The sequence below is a fragment of the Lynx rufus genome, unplaced genomic scaffold, assembly GCF_022079265.1.
Source record: "Lynx rufus isolate CCGP_SWC_20201006 ecotype Redwood Valley unplaced genomic scaffold, mLynRuf1.p SCAF_4, whole genome shotgun sequence".
NCBI lineage: Eukaryota > Metazoa > Chordata > Mammalia > Carnivora > Felidae > Lynx > Lynx rufus.
Window position 1 is genome coordinate 86,708,221 of NW_025814856.1, and position 17,844 is coordinate 86,726,064.

General features: G+C 36.6%; 1 protein-coding gene across 7 annotated transcripts in view; it reads right to left on the reverse strand.

Moving 5' to 3' along the window:
• Positions 1–17,844, reverse strand: part of HGF (hepatocyte growth factor) — an 85,173-nt gene that overhangs the window by 53,305 nt on the left and 14,024 nt on the right. For 5 of the 7 annotated variants that reach the window (XM_047094840.1, XM_047094839.1, XM_047094837.1 and 2 more), the window contains 3 exons: positions 13,307–13,449; positions 7,564–7,684; positions 6,075–6,193 (listed from right to left, as the gene is read on the reverse strand). In XM_047094840.1, the coding sequence (XP_046950796.1) occupies positions 6,075–6,193; positions 7,564–7,684; positions 13,307–13,449 (383 nt within the window). Of the gene's footprint in view, positions 1–4,265; positions 5,686–6,074; positions 6,194–7,563; positions 7,685–13,306; positions 13,450–17,844 lie in introns of those variants that run through there. The other 2 variants (XM_047094843.1, XM_047094838.1) reach the window with 2 other exon arrangements.

Here is a 17,844-nt window from a genome sequence, read left to right on the forward strand (position 1 = left end):
ATAAAGAGACCCACTAGCCCCTTCAAGCCGCCATTTTAGAATTCACTTATATGCAGTTCTGCTCACTCAACTCAGAGTTTCTCAGGATAAATTGGTGAAATGATTCCCCTTATGGGACCTAGTGGGCCTACCTCAACATGGCGATGATGGATTTGACCCAAAACTAAATTTGAGTGACACTGACCCCTGGAATGATTGCTTTGCCTATGCTCATGTTGCTGGAGAAGAAAGCCCGGTAGAGTAGAAAGAAGACAAAATAGGAGTAAGAAATGGGATGACATTCAGGGGTGTGGCCACAGAATACTCTCAGAAGCAGTGGGAAAGCATGGACCCTGCTCAAAGGGCTTTGTACAGGGATGTGATGTTGAAGAACTATGAGCATCTGGTCTCTCTGGATGAGGATAACTAACCTCCAGAAGATGGGATCTGCCCTTGAGTTTCTTCATATTCCCTCCTTTAGGAAGTCTCTGCACTGATTGACAGAGATAGAAACCCTATTGACTCAGAAATGGAAAGCTTCATGATGCAGCACCTGGACTTTAAACTTGTCCCTTCAGATGATCTGCCCACTCCATACTACATCACGTGTGGTTCCAGAGCTTAAGTATGATTAAACCTTACGGCAACTTTAAAGTATTCAATTCCCTCTTTTCTACCCCTGTGCTTTTGATTCAGTGATTCTTAGTAGAAAATTAGACATGCACATTATACTGTTCCCTATGCATTCAGAAGGACACAGTCTATTCATAAAATTTTGAAACCGTTTTTCAGCTTTATTGAGGTATTAATTGTCAAATACAACTGTAATATATTTAAAAAAAATTTTTTAATGTTTATTTATTTTTGAGAGAGAGAGAGAGAGAGCAAGCATGAGCGGGGGAGGGGAAGAGACAGAGGAAGACACAGAATCCGAAGCAGGCTACAGGCTCTGAGCTGTCAGCATGGAGCCCGATGTGGGACTCAAGCTCACGAACCATGAGATCATGACCTGAGCCGAAGTCGGACGCTTAACTGACTGAGCCACCAGGCGTCCCTGTAATATATTTTTTAAAAGGTATATAGCCAAGATGTTTGTGAACTGTTGCCATTTGGGTAGAAATCGCTTTCTGAGGAACATGGTGCAAAGGTTTACTGAGAAGGCCTGTCCTGGCCACATTTGTCAGGTGATGAGCAACACTCATCCTTCACTTTCGGGGATACATCCACTGATTCTAAGATTAAAAGGTTGGGAGCAAAGTGACAGGAACTAATTTGTGGCTCATCCAGCTTTTAACAAATAAAAGGAACAGATAGCAGTCATCAAAACCTTGGCTCCGAAAGGTGTGAATATGCCATGTCACGGCAATGTCAGCTTTTACTTTACTAGTTCTTGCTAGTGCTCTGAAATTTCATTTAATCATAGACCTTGGTGTGTTTTGTTCACTTCTATACCCCCAGAATCTAGAAAAAAATTTGAGGTATGAGAGCTAGTCAGTAAATATTTATTGAATAACTCCTATGCAAAAGGGGCCGACAATCTTCCTTGTGTTTTCTGTGTGCTCCCTGGAATTGCTGTTCTGGAGAAGTTTTTTCTGTCACTATTTACTTATGACTTTTCAAGACCTTCAGAAAAGACTGAAGTTGGATGTGCTATTAGCATAGACATCGAGCACCTACATCTCAGCATAAGCAGAACTCAGCTTTCTTATCTTCCTCCTCAAAGTTACATCTCTCTCAAATATGCATCATCTACTCAGTAACTTAGGAAATATGTAAGACTTTGCTCTTTCCCTATCTCATTTCCCACTATATCCAATTTGTCATTACATATTGGACATTCAGACTCTTCAGTATCATTCACATCCTTCCTCACCTTGTTATGCTCACTGTTTACGGCATTAATTCACATTACTGGCCTGTTCCAATTAGCTCTTATCAGACCCACCTGCCTCCTGTCTCAGCACTCTCCTGCCAATTACTGGAAATATATAGTGATCTTCAGTTGGTGGAGGTGTGTTGGTTTTTGCTTTTGTTTTGTTTTTTTTATTCCCATTACTAAGAGAATTTTGAAAACAAAAATTTATGTTCTCCCACATGTTTTTAAGTTGGCATCCACATTTTTTATGGTAAGTTTAAATAGTTGCGAAAGATGTGATTTCTAGCGTATGTTAACTACTGTCATTTTTACACCAAAATTTTTATATTGCACTTTAAAAAAGATTAATGGAGTGATTTGATATCTACCTGTTCTTGGATAAATGTATATTATCAAACTCTTTTTCTCCTTGAATTAGTATTTCTATTCCACTTTACCCATGGAATGTTATTTGAATTTTTTTTTAACTTTTAACTTTATTTATTTATTTTTGAGAGAGAGAGACAGAGAGAGTGAGCAGGGGAGGGGCAGAGAGAGGGAGAGGGAGAATCTCAAGCAGGTTCCACACTGTCAGCATGGAGCCCAATGCAGGGCTCAAACTCACAAACTGTGAGATCATCACCTGAGCCAAAAGCAACAGTTGGACGCTTAACCAACTGAGCCACCCAGGTGCCCCTTGAATTTAATGTATTTTATGTTTGAGAGTCTTTTATTCTTAACCCCATCATACTTTTCTCAAAGATTTTTATATTTTGAAATTTATTTAAATTTCTTGTGACCATAGTATTCTAAGGGATAAATACACATGTACCCTACACACACATACAAACACACTTGCACGTATGTATGTATATATTCCAAATAGAGTTGTGTAATTATTAGTAGTACATAAATGATAAGCAGCATGAATATATAGCATTTGCAAAGGTCTCTTGGTTTAGTTTTCCCAAGGTTTTACACCCCAGGACAATGTACCAAAATAAAATTCAGGAAGGATGGGCAGTTTGGTTTTATTTGGGAAAGTAAGAAAGAGTAATGGTGAATGAGAAGGTAAGATTTTGAACTTGACTAACTCCTTAGTAACATGTACATCTCAAGCAGAAGATTTGGGGAAAGAATTAATCTGGAAGTAAAAGAGCTAGAATTTGAGCCTCTAAGCTGTCCATGTCCACAGACCCCTATGAGAGTTTTGTGTTCCCGAGGGCTTCACAGACAGCAATCTGGAGGCTTCTGTAACCAGCTTATGTTGTACAACAAAAGTGAAGAGATTTTGCAGGTATAAGTCAGGTCCCTAATCAGTTGACTTTAAGTTAATTAAAGGGAGCTTACCTCAAGTGGCCCTGAGCTAATCAGATGAGTCTTTAAAAGAGTATGTAGAGCTTTAAAATAACTATTGCCCTTTAATTAGAAATTGCCATTATTGCACATGAATATTCAAGTGGCATGCTATTCAAAATGTCTATTACATTATTGGGGCGCCTGGGTGGCGCAGTCGGTTAAGCGTCCGACTTCAGCCAGGTCACGATCTCGCGGTCCGTGAGTTCGAGCCCCGCGTCGGGCTCTGGGCTGACGGCTCGGAGCCTGGAGCCTGTTTCCGATTCTGTGTCTCCCTCTCTCTCTGCCCCTCCCCCGTTCATGCTCTGTCTCTCTCTGTCCCAAAAATAAATAAACGTTGAAAAAAAAAAATTCAAAATGTCTATTACATTATATTACACCTATTCCATGCTATTGTTTTGTCCCTGTATCTCCTTGACAAACAAAAATTCTTTCCTAAAATATCTTGTGATTTATTGTTAAATTTTGAAGTTAATGTTAAGGCTTTTAGAGGATTTGTGTAATAAAGAAAAATTTTGAAAATTAAGAAATTAAAAAAAAATAAAAGAGAATGTAGAGGTCAGAGGCTGAAACTAGCAGAAAACTCTGCCATTATCCTTGAAGAAGTAAAATTCTCTGTTGTGGAGAGGGTCGTAGAGCAGGAAACATCAGGCAGTGTTTCGGAGCTGAGGACCTCCATGCTGTAACCACAAGAATTCTGCCAACAACTGCTGGACTTGGAATGGGATACTGAGTCTTAAATGAGAGAGTAGGTCTGGCGGGCACCTGGGTCATGGCCTTGTGAGATCCTAAGCAGAGAATCCACCTGAGTCATGCCTGGACTTCTGACCCACAGAAATTATGGCATAATAAGTGTGTACTGTTTTAAGCCACTACATTTTGGCAAATTGTTATGCAGCAATATAAACCTGTTCTACAGTTGAAAGCATCACCAAATGTCTTACTTTTGCATTATATGCTTTGCTATAAATGTAAGCAAGAATATTCACAAAACCTTATCTCTTATGCTTTCCAGAATTGCAGAATATCAACTTCCATTCATCTGAATAAGAGTATAGTCTCCATGTATACTTTTACAAACTAAAAGCTTTCCTGTAATGAAATATTTCTGAAATATTCTCCATGCTTAAGAAATGATTTTATTCTTCACTATATGGGTTTGGCTTACATGTTCTACTACCATTTTCTTAGCATTACCATCCTATACACACGATTCTCTGTTTAACAAAGCCATCTGAATCACAGCATGTTAGTTGCATAATTAGCCAACACTTCTTTGGACAGAAGAGAAAAAGAAATCTATCTGGTAGTTAGGAAGCATCATATTTATTTTATTTCTTTTCTCTCACAGTGTCTTTTAAAATCACCAAATACTGGTTGGAAAAGAATAGGAGGGCAACAGTGAATGTGCAGATCATTATGCATGTGATCGTGTCTGTGTGTATGTATTTATACTGATCTTATTCCTGAGACAATTTACAGGAGTGCCTAAAAGCAAACATTTGTGCACACAAAACGGAAGGGAAACAGTTGGTTTATTGTATCTAAGTAGTCTAAAATGGTGGGAAGATTAATGAGATTTTAGAAGTCAATGAGTGGAACTACTTCAATCTATACAGAGAAACACTGTCACAGAAGTCATCTTTTATGCCAAGGGACCAAACAGATAATTCAGTTTCCTTAGAACATTGCATTCACACTGCAGGTCTACCAGAGTCTGCGGTTATTTCACACATGCCAGACGTGTCCTCCTTCTATGGGCTTTATTTGAGTTGTCCAAAACATTTCCTCTTATTAGCAGGTCTAGGTGGAGAGAGATTTACCTTGGCAGTATCACAGTGTGAATAATGTTGAATTAGGTTTGTTCAAAGGGATATCCCCATCATGCTGCTCTAGGAAGATATGCAACTACCTATTCTTATCCTCATAACTGTCCACTTATCATGCAGGGTGCTGGTACCTTATCTTACGTAGATTATTTCTCTTTGTACATTCCTCTCTATATGCATATCTTTATGCTGCCAAGCCCATCTCCAATGTTATTATACCTTAGCAAAGTCATGGAATTCTACTAGTCTTAGAGCATTTTAGGATCCAGCTGAAAAAATAAGACTTGTACCCATAGAAATTAAAGCATGCCTATATCTAACTATCCAGTATTATTTCAAAGAGTGAAACTGTGTAAGTTAACCATGGAGGAGGGGACCAAACATACAGATTTAAAGAGCTACCATAAAGCAAGTGAGGTAAGAAGCTTTTACCATAAATTCAGGAGTGTTGGGTAAAGGCCAGTATATAGAAAATGACCACAGTACAGCTAAAAGACAGGTTTGAACAGAATACAGGCTGCGTACGAGGTCAGCCAGAGGGGTGGGGATCAGCTACTAGAGATTAAAGATGTCTCTGAGATTCTTCTATTAGACTTGTTATTTTTCACCGCAGCCTCTGTTGTTCACCAGAAGAGGCTCACAGTCAGCTGACAGCTCATGTTATGTCTGGGGAAGAAAGGTATGGAAAGGATACCAGGTTGGAAGGTAAAAATCTAAGGTCCTAGCTTTTAAGGCCCTAATGACATTATGATACTGCACACAGTCCCTGATCTTTTTTCTCCCCCTGTGTATATTTTTTAAAATAACATAAGAATGTTTAGGCCTTCATCATAAGTATAAATGTTTTGTGTTCACTTGCACACTTATCTCTTTCAAAACAATGACTCTGAAAATTCAAAAGCCTTGGATAGAATTATGGAATGCATTCCTAAAATATTAAAGCCTACACCCATTAAAGCATCAAGTAAAATAGTTGTTAACTTGTCTCACTAATAATCGCCTGCTTAGATCCAGGCTGAGAGGAAAAGGAAGCAATAAATTTGACCCTAACTTACCGCACATTTTAATTGCACAGTACTCCCAGGGGGTGTCAGGGTCAAGAGTATAGCACCATGGCCTCGGCTTGCCATCAGGATTGCGGCAATAATTATCATCAAAGCCCTTGTCGGGATATCTGCAAACCACACCAAGAAAAGTGTCATGTAAATCTGCCTGGAAGCACCACCCACCCCTCAGTTCACAAAGTAACTTTCGACGGAGCTTGGATACTACTAGCTGGGGAAAGAAGAGATTTCCTGTTACCTTACAAGAACTGCTGATTATCAACTATTGCGTATGTTAGCTTCCATATCTGGTAAGTATAGAACACATCCCTTTGCTAATAAGTTAGATTCATTTGGTACCTGTCCACCAGGTTGAGCTCCCAAACTGAATCCCCTTCTCACAAAGCCCAGTTAAGGACAGATTACATAAACACGACCTCATGTAGCCTGCTCATTAAGAAAACAGGTCTTTTTCTGGGGCAGGCTTAAAGTTCAAACTGAAAGTTAGGTTTCAATAGTCCTGTTACTAATGATAGATCAATTTTGAAAATAGAGCCCTTCTAGGTCATGCCCTCACCTCCACCATGGGAGAGAGAAACTCCATTACACCACTTTCTCTGTACCCTCCTCCCTTTAAATTAACAGGGTCCTGAATTGGTGACTTGATTTTAATTGCTACCATATTCCTCCTGCACTCACTGAAAGGACAAGAGATTCACTTAAACACACACACACACACACACACACACACACGCGGTTTAATTTAAGAGAAAAACAAACAAAAAGATAAGAACAACACCTTTCAGAAAGATGGAAACAGAAATTCCCTTACAATTGTATTTTCATTCTTTATAACAAAAATAAAGACATTTTTGTCAACTAAAATATTTCATGTGAAAGGAATGAGCCATAGTAGACATATTTTTTTTTAACCATTTAAGCTCAAAACCTATTCCTGAGGAGAAATGTAGACGTGGTTGCCTGACTTCTCCAGACTGGCGATTTCAAAACACACTAGGATAAAGCAGCCAAAGAATTGTTTGTTCCATCTTTCATTCCCTGTCTATGGGCATGACCTATGTCATGGTGTCACACAGGTGACCCCACTTTACCTAAGTCATTGAAGATGTGGCTTTAGAAGGACATTGGCCTGTATTTAGCAATAATGCCTCCTCCCATAGCTTGGACTGTGGTCATTATTTAATGGATCTCTGTCTTTTCCCTGCCATGGAAGGGAAAGAGGAAGCTTCTGTTAGTGCTCCCCTTCTGCCTCTCACTGATGCTCCTGTGTTTCCGACCATCCTGATTTCAGGGACTCAGTCTCCTCAGCAGAGACCGGTCAGAGGTGGGGCCAGCATTCTCATATGCCTCGTCTGAAGTCCCTTTGCCCCAAGACTATCCAGAAATCATAATATAAGGAGAATTTCTCTAGCAGTTTGTCATGGAGCAAATAACACTTTGTGAAAAGAATCATTGGAAGCACGATTTGGTGGTATTTTACCTTTCTGGCAAGAATTTGTGCCGGTGTGGTGTCTGACGATCCCAGCGCTGACAAATCTTGCCTGATTCTGTATGATCCATGGGACCTCGATAACTTTCCCCATTGCAGGTCATGCATTCAACTAATAAAATTAAAGTACGGCATGTTAATTGCTTCTGACAGCAAAATCAAGAACACCACCATTCCATTGAAAGAACAGTAAATCACCTGTTTAGCAAAAAGATTTTTATAACAACTTACATACCATTTTAACGTTGAATTGGGGTCTAATGTCCATAAAGAGTGGCATAAAATACTCCCTACAGAACTCTTCATATAGTTTAAATGGGATTTGTGTAGTTAATGTCATAAAAATTTACCACAAGGCCAGGATGCTGCCTTTCTAATTTCTCAGTAACTGTCCCAAAGATACCCAGACTGGACATATAAGATACGCCCTTGGGATCTGCCCTTTGTTGGTCTAAAATGCAAAGAATTTCAGTGTCTGTACTGACAACAGAATAATTCTCTTCTCTCAACTTACTCTCCAAACACATACGTAGGAAATATACAACTTACACTGAGTACAGGTTATACCCCGGCAGTTAATGTCAAAGTGAGGACCAGATAAACTTGAGAGATCAGCTGCAAACCTAAATCTGGTACTATTCAAAGAATAGGGTTATTTTAAAAGAACAAATGATGGCTTCTTTCTGTTACTGAATAACCATGTCAAATACCTGGGCAGGCTTACATTCTTAACTAGCCTAGGCTACAAGATGACCTGATATTGAACTCCTTGTACTCAGTGTTTTTATAATGTATAAGCTCATGTAATTATGCAGGACCCTACTGATGATTCTGTGAGGTTAATTAATAGTTCTCTTCTGGCTCGCCTCTTATGTCACACTGAAAACTCTGAATCACATCAGCTAGCTGAAAACGAGACTTCTCAAATGGACAGGTTGATTTGTAGCACAGCAGGCATCCTGTGGAATAAATCATTGGTTGGCTTTCTTACGAATCCGGCAAACTTCCCCAAACACATCATTTGTATCTTGTGACTACTGATCATCTAACTTTAGCCAAAGCAGGGAAAAGATACGGATGTTTAGCTTTATCCACTGGTATATAGCCTAATGAGTATCTGTAATAATTTGGGATATAATATTAGAATAATCACTTCTGTACCTTTGATTTGTATAATCTAATAGGACATTAGATTAACTTTCTAGAACATGAGGCCATTTGGCTTGATCCATCTACTTCTTTTAATGTAGCTTAATCTATGAATGACGACAAGGGACCAATTCAGCTTCCTCTCGTGTGATTCCAGTATTCCCCAGACACATCTCAGCTTTCATTCGAATGGGCCACTGACTTATTTAGTTCCCCTTTTCAAAAGAATGCCAAGAGTGATATCTTCACAGAAAACGATGTGGCATTTATCATTCTTTGCTCCTTTGTACTGAATGAAAAAGTAAACATAATACTATGGTCACACATAAGAAATAAGTATCTACATGTACAATTTCTATCCTTGTATAGTACTCAGGAATCAGAATATATCTATAATGTGTTCTTTAGCAGATGCAGTTGATGAGAGTATATCACTTTCTAATGAGAGTACATATAATTATTTTCTATGAAGCTGTATTGTGGGGATTATTATAAAACATTTTTCCTGGACTTTAGGATTTTTAATTTTCATAAGGAAAAATAGTTACACAAATTAAACCGGTGATTCTATAAGATGACCACTCTACAGAATGAGTGTAGTAGATCAGTGCTTCTCCAAACCTTACTGTACATAAAAGTCACTGTGAGATCCTGTTATAGAGCAAGTTCTGATTCAGAAGATCAGAATTGAGGCATCAATCAATAGCTCTCAGGGGATGCTGATGATTCTGGTCCTGTTTAGGACTTTTATTCTAAAAGTCTTAAGTGTTTTGTGGCAATGGCTTTTTAGGAGAGAACAGATTTTACTTGGATACTGAAGGATGGATGAGATTTGGATAGGCCATTATGGAGCAAAATAACATAAAATGGTACAGAAACATAAATTACTATGTTACATTTATAGCAAAGTGAAGAGAGAGTTATGGATTCAGTCACAAACCTATGGAGCTATTTTTTAAAAATAATAAAAGTTAGCAAGAATAACATTAGGTTTTGGTAGGCAATGAAAGTCATTGATGGGATGGGAATTAAATGTGTCCTGTGATAGAACTGGGATGGTAAATATATTATAGTTACAAGTTCTTTGAGTACTCAGTACTTTTAACATATAAGACATCATTTGATCCTTGCAATGAGGAAAACAAGGCTCAAACCATTTTTAAGGGACTTACCTAAAACAGAAAATGTCAAACCTGTGCCTGGAACACTGGTCTTCTGACCCACAGTTCAGTGTTCATTCCATTCTTCCTAATTATCTTTTTGTCCCATGCTTTTGTTTCCTATGTGTTCTAACTGGTCATCCTCTTAAGAAAGACTCATAGCAATAATTTTAGAAAGTCGATCTCCCTGGCTTTTATAACATTATCTTCATTACCCTCTGCCTTCTTGCTTACAATAGGTTGCCCCTGTTGTACTGTCACCTATTGGAGGATGGAGAGAAGGAAAGCAGGTAGACTGGCCATCTTACCCAGGCTGAAAAGTTTGTTGTTTTACTACTGCATCAAACCATCAGGTTACTTATAAAAAGTACCTCAAGAAAGCCAAATTTTAAACTCATAGTCACTTTTCAAACTTCCAGTATTCCTAGAAACTTCTAAGTTGTCCAAGCTCAAAGTCAAGCAGTAGGGATGGAGATCAAGTCCATCTCCTCAGGGAGGTAGGTGGAAGTTATGATCTATACAACACTGCAGAAGATGAGGATTGGCCCTCTTGATCTATTTCCTTTGGGCTCTGTTTTTGCCAGTGTACTGTTCAACCGTTCTAGCAAGTTTATCCCTTAAAAACAGAAAACAAAAGCAAAATGCTGTCCTAGATGACATAAACTCAAACTAAATAAATGTTCCTATTCATAACTAGAATGGTTTTCTTAAATATATTTCTGGCCTAAATGAAAGTAGAAAACCATATTAACTGCACATGGATTTTAATATAAATAAGATTAATTTAGTATCTCTCTCATCATACTAACCAACTTACTCAAAACCTATTGTGTTCTGTTTTTCTCAGTCATAAAACTACAAGTGATCTGAGTTTACAGACTCTACAGACTAAAACTGAAACAACTATTTTGAGAATCCGTGCTGGTGCTTACTTCAGCAAAGCTGAATGTTTGAAATATGGATAGTTTCACAAAGCCACATTTATAAATAATTGTTTCATTTAAATCTTTGTTTTTAAGGATCTTTCTCCACAGAATATGAAATTGTACACATAAAGTTATAGCAGAAGTATTTGGGATTTTAAGTGTAAGGCATTAAAAATAATGATTATGATTTAATAAAATATATTTACTTGACTATTTGACAGTCATTAAAAAAAATCTGTTTCAATAACTGGTGATTGCTTTGTTTTAAATCCCAAGCTAATGTTAAAGCAAGAAATTGGATTTTAGATACCTCAGTTTTTTACAGTATTTGAATTATAATATTAATGCTATTTTCTTTACATAATTGTTCTAAATGTGATAAAAGTAGTTGTTTTCTTTAGGAATTCTTAATATATTTCAAAGATTAAATTTTTAAAAATAACATTAATCATTGGATATCAGATATATTTCTCTTATGAGCCAAACATTCAGATGCATTTCAGAAGATTATTTAGTCAAAAGTTAAATATGGTTACAAAAATCTCAAAAAATACACTTACATTATTTTGTATATTTTGTATTATCCATGTTATAAACAGCTGTTTTTTTTCTATTAATTATTGACAGTGCTTTTTATTTTAGATCTTCTTCAGTAAAATCCTGCTAAAGGATTATTCAGTATAGTGTGAATTTAAATATCACAGCTCAATTCACACTCCCTGAGATATGTTTAGCCTACAGGGCAGGTGTTTGTTCACTCATAAGAGGGCTATTCTAATACTGTCATATTTCTGATTGCTTCCAGAAAAAGCATATCTGCAACTTTTAATGCCACAGTGACCAACAGCATCATGTGCAATTAATAGTAATGAGCAATGCCGTTTTCTAAGGGAGGTGTAGTGACCTCAGATTATTAAAGGATAATAGAGATGAACATTCTAATGTGATGAGGATAACTGGAAACAGGATTTTTCCAATTACTTCTTTTCTAGCACATTTTTTCTACGTTGTCTATCAGTCCAGATCTATGCCAGTGTATTTTGATGAAGGTTGTTATAAACCAGGGCTGAGAAATCTCCTTCCCACATGAACTAGACAGGTAACATAAATGCTAAGCTATTTAAAGTTGGACCAGGTTACGTTCCCTTGAAAGCACTTTCTCAGGTCAAAAAAAAAAAATGAACAAAACTCCTTGCAATTGACTTTCAACCTCAGAAAACTGTGATATTGGAGAGTTCCCAAAAGAGCAAGGGTTTTTCTTCCATGTGTAAATTTAAACAAATATTAATTACAGATTTACTCATACAAAACAGACTTGTGCATAACGTTATCACAGATCAGTTTATTATTTTTAAAAGAGAAGAAAACAATGAAGAAGTTATAGTGAACAGAATATGATACGGAATGGAAAGTAAGAATTTACAAACACAGATGGAACTGGCTCTAAGCACATGAAGTCAAGAATTTTAAATTAACTAACAACAGAAAACAAATTCACCTTCTCCGTGACAATTAAGCTAACAATGGCCTTTTTTATGTGATAAATATCAACCTGGTATTAAATGGATATATGGAAAAATAGTTCCAAAAAATGTGGTTAATAACAAACAGATACTATAAAAGTTGGACAGCATTCCAGCAGCCCCCTACCCCCGAGTACGTCGAAATCCTACTAAACTTCTCTCAGAACTTAATCCGTGTTTCCTTTGGATTTTTAGAAGCTTAGTTTCTGACAAAACTAAAAAGCCAGCTATTCAGTAGCCAGGTAACTAAGAAAAATGAAACCACATCCAATGCTGACGTGGTTACTCTTCCTTCTTGTCAGGCATGCAGTTTTCCAGTGCAACAGCGGGGACAGTGCCCCGTTATGCTGCGAGAAGAGGTGAAAACAGGCGTGGACTTAGGGTGCCTGCCTTCAAGACAGCTGGGGAGCTACTACTGCTTTGATCTCTTCAGATGCTATTCTCAGTGGTGTTTAGTGTCAGTCTGTGTGTCAGATTTGCTTCTCACCAAAAGGCACACGGGGGTATTGAACTTTCAGCGACCCCTTCCCATATTCTCTTCTGGGTTCATGTACTCTTGCCACACCACTTCAGAGTAGGTTTGACAAAATTTCTGCAGAAGCAGGTGCTAGATGGATGGAATTAGCCTTACTCTTAAAGAACTAAGCTTCACTGGGTTCCTTTCAGGTGGTGTATGGGAGCAGATTTTGAGGTATGTGAACTCAAGACAGTAGATGAGGAAGCCCAAGCTTTTACTCTCCCCAGAGGGATGCCTCAGGCTCTGTTGAAATTCAAACTCATAACCCTTTTGCATTAATCTGATGATAATCAGTTTTTAAGACATCAAGTAAAAATGCTCAGATAATTATCTTTAGTTGCATTTGAATGAACAACATATTTATTATGGTTTAATTCGTTTCTGTTAACCTTTAATGCGAGATGCAGTTCTACAGAAAGCGGGAGCAGAGTGCCCCACACGGCATTCAGGTTCATTTACCTTCTGAACACTGAGGAATGTCACAGACTTCGTAGCGTACCTCTGGATTGCTTGTGAAACACCAAGGTCCCCCTTCTTCCCCTCGAGGATTTCGACAGTAGTTTTCCTGTAGGTCTTTACCCCGATAGCTCGAAGGCAAAAAGCTAGTTTTAAAATGATAATCATTACAGTATAAGAGCATGCAACTTTATTTTTGGCCTATTAATTTTACTAATTAGTGGGTATGTTTTTCCTGAAGTACAGAAATCATTCTAGCTCAGACTTCCATATATATTAACTCAAGTTCATTTTCATCCATTCTTAAAATATTTAAATTTTATAAATACTCACCTAACTGAATTCCTACATTCAACACCATTAACAATGACTCATCTCTGGATTTGCTAAGAGCCAATCATTCTAGAACCTAACTGAAGTTTTCTGAACCACAATTTCAAAGCTCCACTTGAGCAAGGCCCCTAGGAGAGAATGGAAGAAACACTGCAGAAGGCCTTGAAATCTCACTCTTACAACGTTTATCCGAGATAATTATTTGTTTGTTTATTGCTTTTCTTATAAAGAATAGCCCCCTTTTTTTTCTGCACAGTTGAGAAACAGGTTGATGAAGTAACACAAAGGGTCTAGAATCAAATTAAACCTGGATTCAAATTTCAGTTCTCTCTTTTCCCAACTGGAGACCTCAGCAGGTAATTTAGCCTCTCTCAGACTGTGTTAGCAAACCTGTACCCGGAGCATAACCCTAACTTCATCACATCTTACACTTTATATGGTTGTTTTGAGAAGTTCAAAGAGATGACTGAGTAATCAACATTCAGTAAATGCTACTTATTGTTAAGCTCACTCTGCTTAGTAGTCTTTACCTTGTCATAGTGAAAAACAGAATTATTTATTCTCTTCAAAAATTTGACTAATTCTCACTGTGGGGTTTTGATGCTTCTAGATTTAGTTCCTAATAGTTTGCCATTGCGTGCAGAGACTATAATGCATCACCTTTATTTGAAATGTCTAATACCCTAGTTATCATTTTCTTATTAGCATAAAGTATTTCAACACAATATCAGAAGAATCCAAAGCCTCTTTTATTGTTTAGTACTTCTTGTGTCATTGGCCTCATGATGCTTTCATCTGCTAGATTGCATGTAAAAAAATCACAAGTAAGGAAGAATATATATCTGTAAATAACACTAAACACTGTTTTGAAAATCTGGTTACATTTTCAATATCCGGTTCATTTGTTGCTATAAAGCTTTATTTCTACTCTCACTGATTCTTGAATTCTAAATGGTGTTTAAATTAGAGTGAAGTAAAAGGACTTTAGTCTCTAAGTAAAACCATTCAAATGTGTCTCGTACCCACTGAAACTTATTTAGGAATCATCATTTTTTTGTTATTATGTGACATAAAATATATATGGATGTTCATTGGGTACCAAGCAATATTTTGCAATGAAATTCTTTCATTTGGACATGAAATACACCATAGTTAAGTCTTCAGAAAACATAAAATATTGGTCAAAAAGAAAAAGTCTATTCTAAGAGACTTAATACTAACCAAACATTTTCAAGGAAACTCTTATTACTACAAAATCCGAAATGTCTTTAGATAAAGTTTATTATATTCATACTACATTAGCATTTTAAATATGGGGAAACAAAAATTAGACATTAGGCCATACGATTGACAAAAATTATCATACAATTAAAGCTCATCATGATTTCACTATTCCTAATGGGTATTTAATTTTCAAAGGAAAGAGAAGTCCTTTTTTTTCTTTAGCCCTTTTATTCCAGAATAACTTAAGATACCTTTTGTTTATTCCATTGCTTGAAATTTTCTTTTGTTTTTGCCAGTTTTTCAACTTTTCATAGTAAATATAACAAAATACTCATTTTTCTGATAGAATCAAAACTAACCTTTACTTCACATTTTTTTTCATAAAGTAATGCCTAAATTTACCTAAGAAAATGTTCCTATAACTCTATTTCATTAAAAAATAGAGTAGTAATTCGGGGGAAGTAATAGAATAATTAGTAAAGTAGTCTACAATCTTTAGACTTCTCTAAAGTCTTTGTTTTACACACACACACACACACACACACACACACAAACACACACACATATACCTTTCCTCTGGATTTGTAAAGCTAAAGAGAAGCTGTGAAAAAGTAGTGAACGAGTCAGTCAATGCTTTAGTCGTAAAAATACAAGTAAGGAAGAGAGAAAAAGTAGAAATCAAAACTAGACATGCAGAAATATGAATAAAGTTTTCTCACTGGAGTTAATAAAAGAAAACTGAAAAGGAAAGATGCATTGCTTTCCGTATGAAATTCCTCTTTAGGACATGCAGAGGAAAGAACAGTCTGGCCATCTCTTCTTTCATTCTTTGGTGTAATAAGGCTTTTTACCCAGATTAGCTGGTTTTCTTTTGTGTCCTGAGGGATAGCCTGCTTTTCTTTAGCATCCTAAACTCGATCAAGGGATGAAGCCAGCCCTGCTCTTTTCACTTTTATGTGTTCATTCAACAAATGTTTATGAGAACCTATTACATACAAACCCAGTCAATAGGCTCTGTAATAAACTTTTATTCACATATATACTATTTGTGGTTCTTTTTCCTTGTTAGCAAGGCTTTAAGAGAGAGAGTAAAGAAATATTTAAAACTGAGTTATATCCAAATATACTTTGAAATATAAATTAGATCTTCTGAGTGCTAGCCACCTTTTCTTTTCTTTTAATATAAACTGCATTCATAGGAAACTTGATCTAGTCCATCATCTGCTTCATTAATGAATGCTGGTGGCCAATGAAGGATGTAGATGTAGATATCAAGTCACCTGATTTTCTGGTTAAGCTCCTATACTAATTTAATCATCTATCATCATCTTCCCATTAAGCCACTTGAAAAATATTTCAATCTAGAGTCAACAATAAATCACTCCTCCAAACAGATATATATATATATATATATATATATATATATATATATATATCTTTTTCCATTTCCCATAAAGTTAATCTGTAGGTAACACTTAACTTAAAAGTGTTAAGCTCTCATGCAGATATTCCAATAAGCTGCTAATTGATGAAAATTGTTACTGTTGAATACGAAAAAAAAAAAAAAAGATTTAGTTAAAAGCAAGATCTTCTCAGCCCTAAACCACTATATCACAAGGAAATGTTTGTTGGTAAAATAGCTGATTGGACCGGGAAGCCAGTTCCCAGGGAGATCTATTTCACATTTACTCTTCTAGCAGAGAATCACAATCATAGAGAATTTGGGTTGAAATAAGACCTCTACTGGGTCAAACCAGTGCACTCAACTAGGGTAGGATTGATTTCAAATGCTATTCCTTTGTTCATGAAAAACTTAGATCTTGTATTTAAATAAAATGTTTTCCTCATATAGTATCATGGGAGAGACACCATGCAAATCCTCATGAGAGAACAAAACAATTATGTATATCTATCTATCTATCTATCTATCTATCTATCTATCTATCTATTTGCTTTGTAATATAAGCATAATGCTGTATTTCAGAGGTATTTGTCTATTATCATAAGTAACTAATTTGGGAAAAATTAGTTGTTTTCTGCTATTGAGACCCTGTAAACTGATCAGCTTGGCCACTTACTAGCTGGTGTTAATTAGGCCGGATCACAGGTTTGATCCCAGCGTAGAACAACTAACTTCTTTTCTTTCTATGTGGGCCAATTAACTCATCTCTGTTTACAGAAATAAAATCATGTTGCATAATTATGCCCCTCAAAAATGAAAGAAATGGAATAAAAAGCGATTTAATCAAGGCAAAGTCACCACCACTATGGCAAAAGCAGATCACAGCATGTGACCTACTGCTCGGTGTTTTGTGCCCTGTTTCATGTTAAAAACACAGGCTACACAGTGACACTGGCTGAGCTCAAGATTCTGGCCATCACACTTACTAGTTGTTCATGACCTTGAAAAGTTACTGAAGCCCTTTCTTCTTCAGTTTCACCATATATAAAATAGAATTAATAAAACTACTCACTATGTGGTTCTTGGGATATTAAATGAGATAAACAAGATAAACTGCTCAGCAAGATACTTGCTCCTGGTACACTAAATCTTGCAATGCATTTAATAACCAGAGAGGAGAATTGTTTTAAACTACTTCAGTTCCTGTTAAAATTATTTGTGAAATAAGTCTTGACAAACTGTGGCTATATTTAGTTCCTTAGTGGGTATTAGAAATCTATGTTTCTCCTCCATGATGATTAAAACTCTCAGACTAATGAGCCTCTGGATGCTGTGTTTACTCATCTTTAAATAGCATTCATCTGTTATAATGAACACACTTCTCTGAAGTGTAGACATTTAATTTCCACGGAATGAGAAGTTTTCTCCAGTTATTAGGCAATAGGTGAAATGGGAAAGCTGGTCAATCTGTGACATGAGTTATTAGCAGAGGTTCTCAATTTTGGCTGTGCTTTAAAAAAAAAAAAAAGAAAATACCAGTGCCTGGATTATTTCCCTAAAAGATTCTGATTTAATTGGTGTG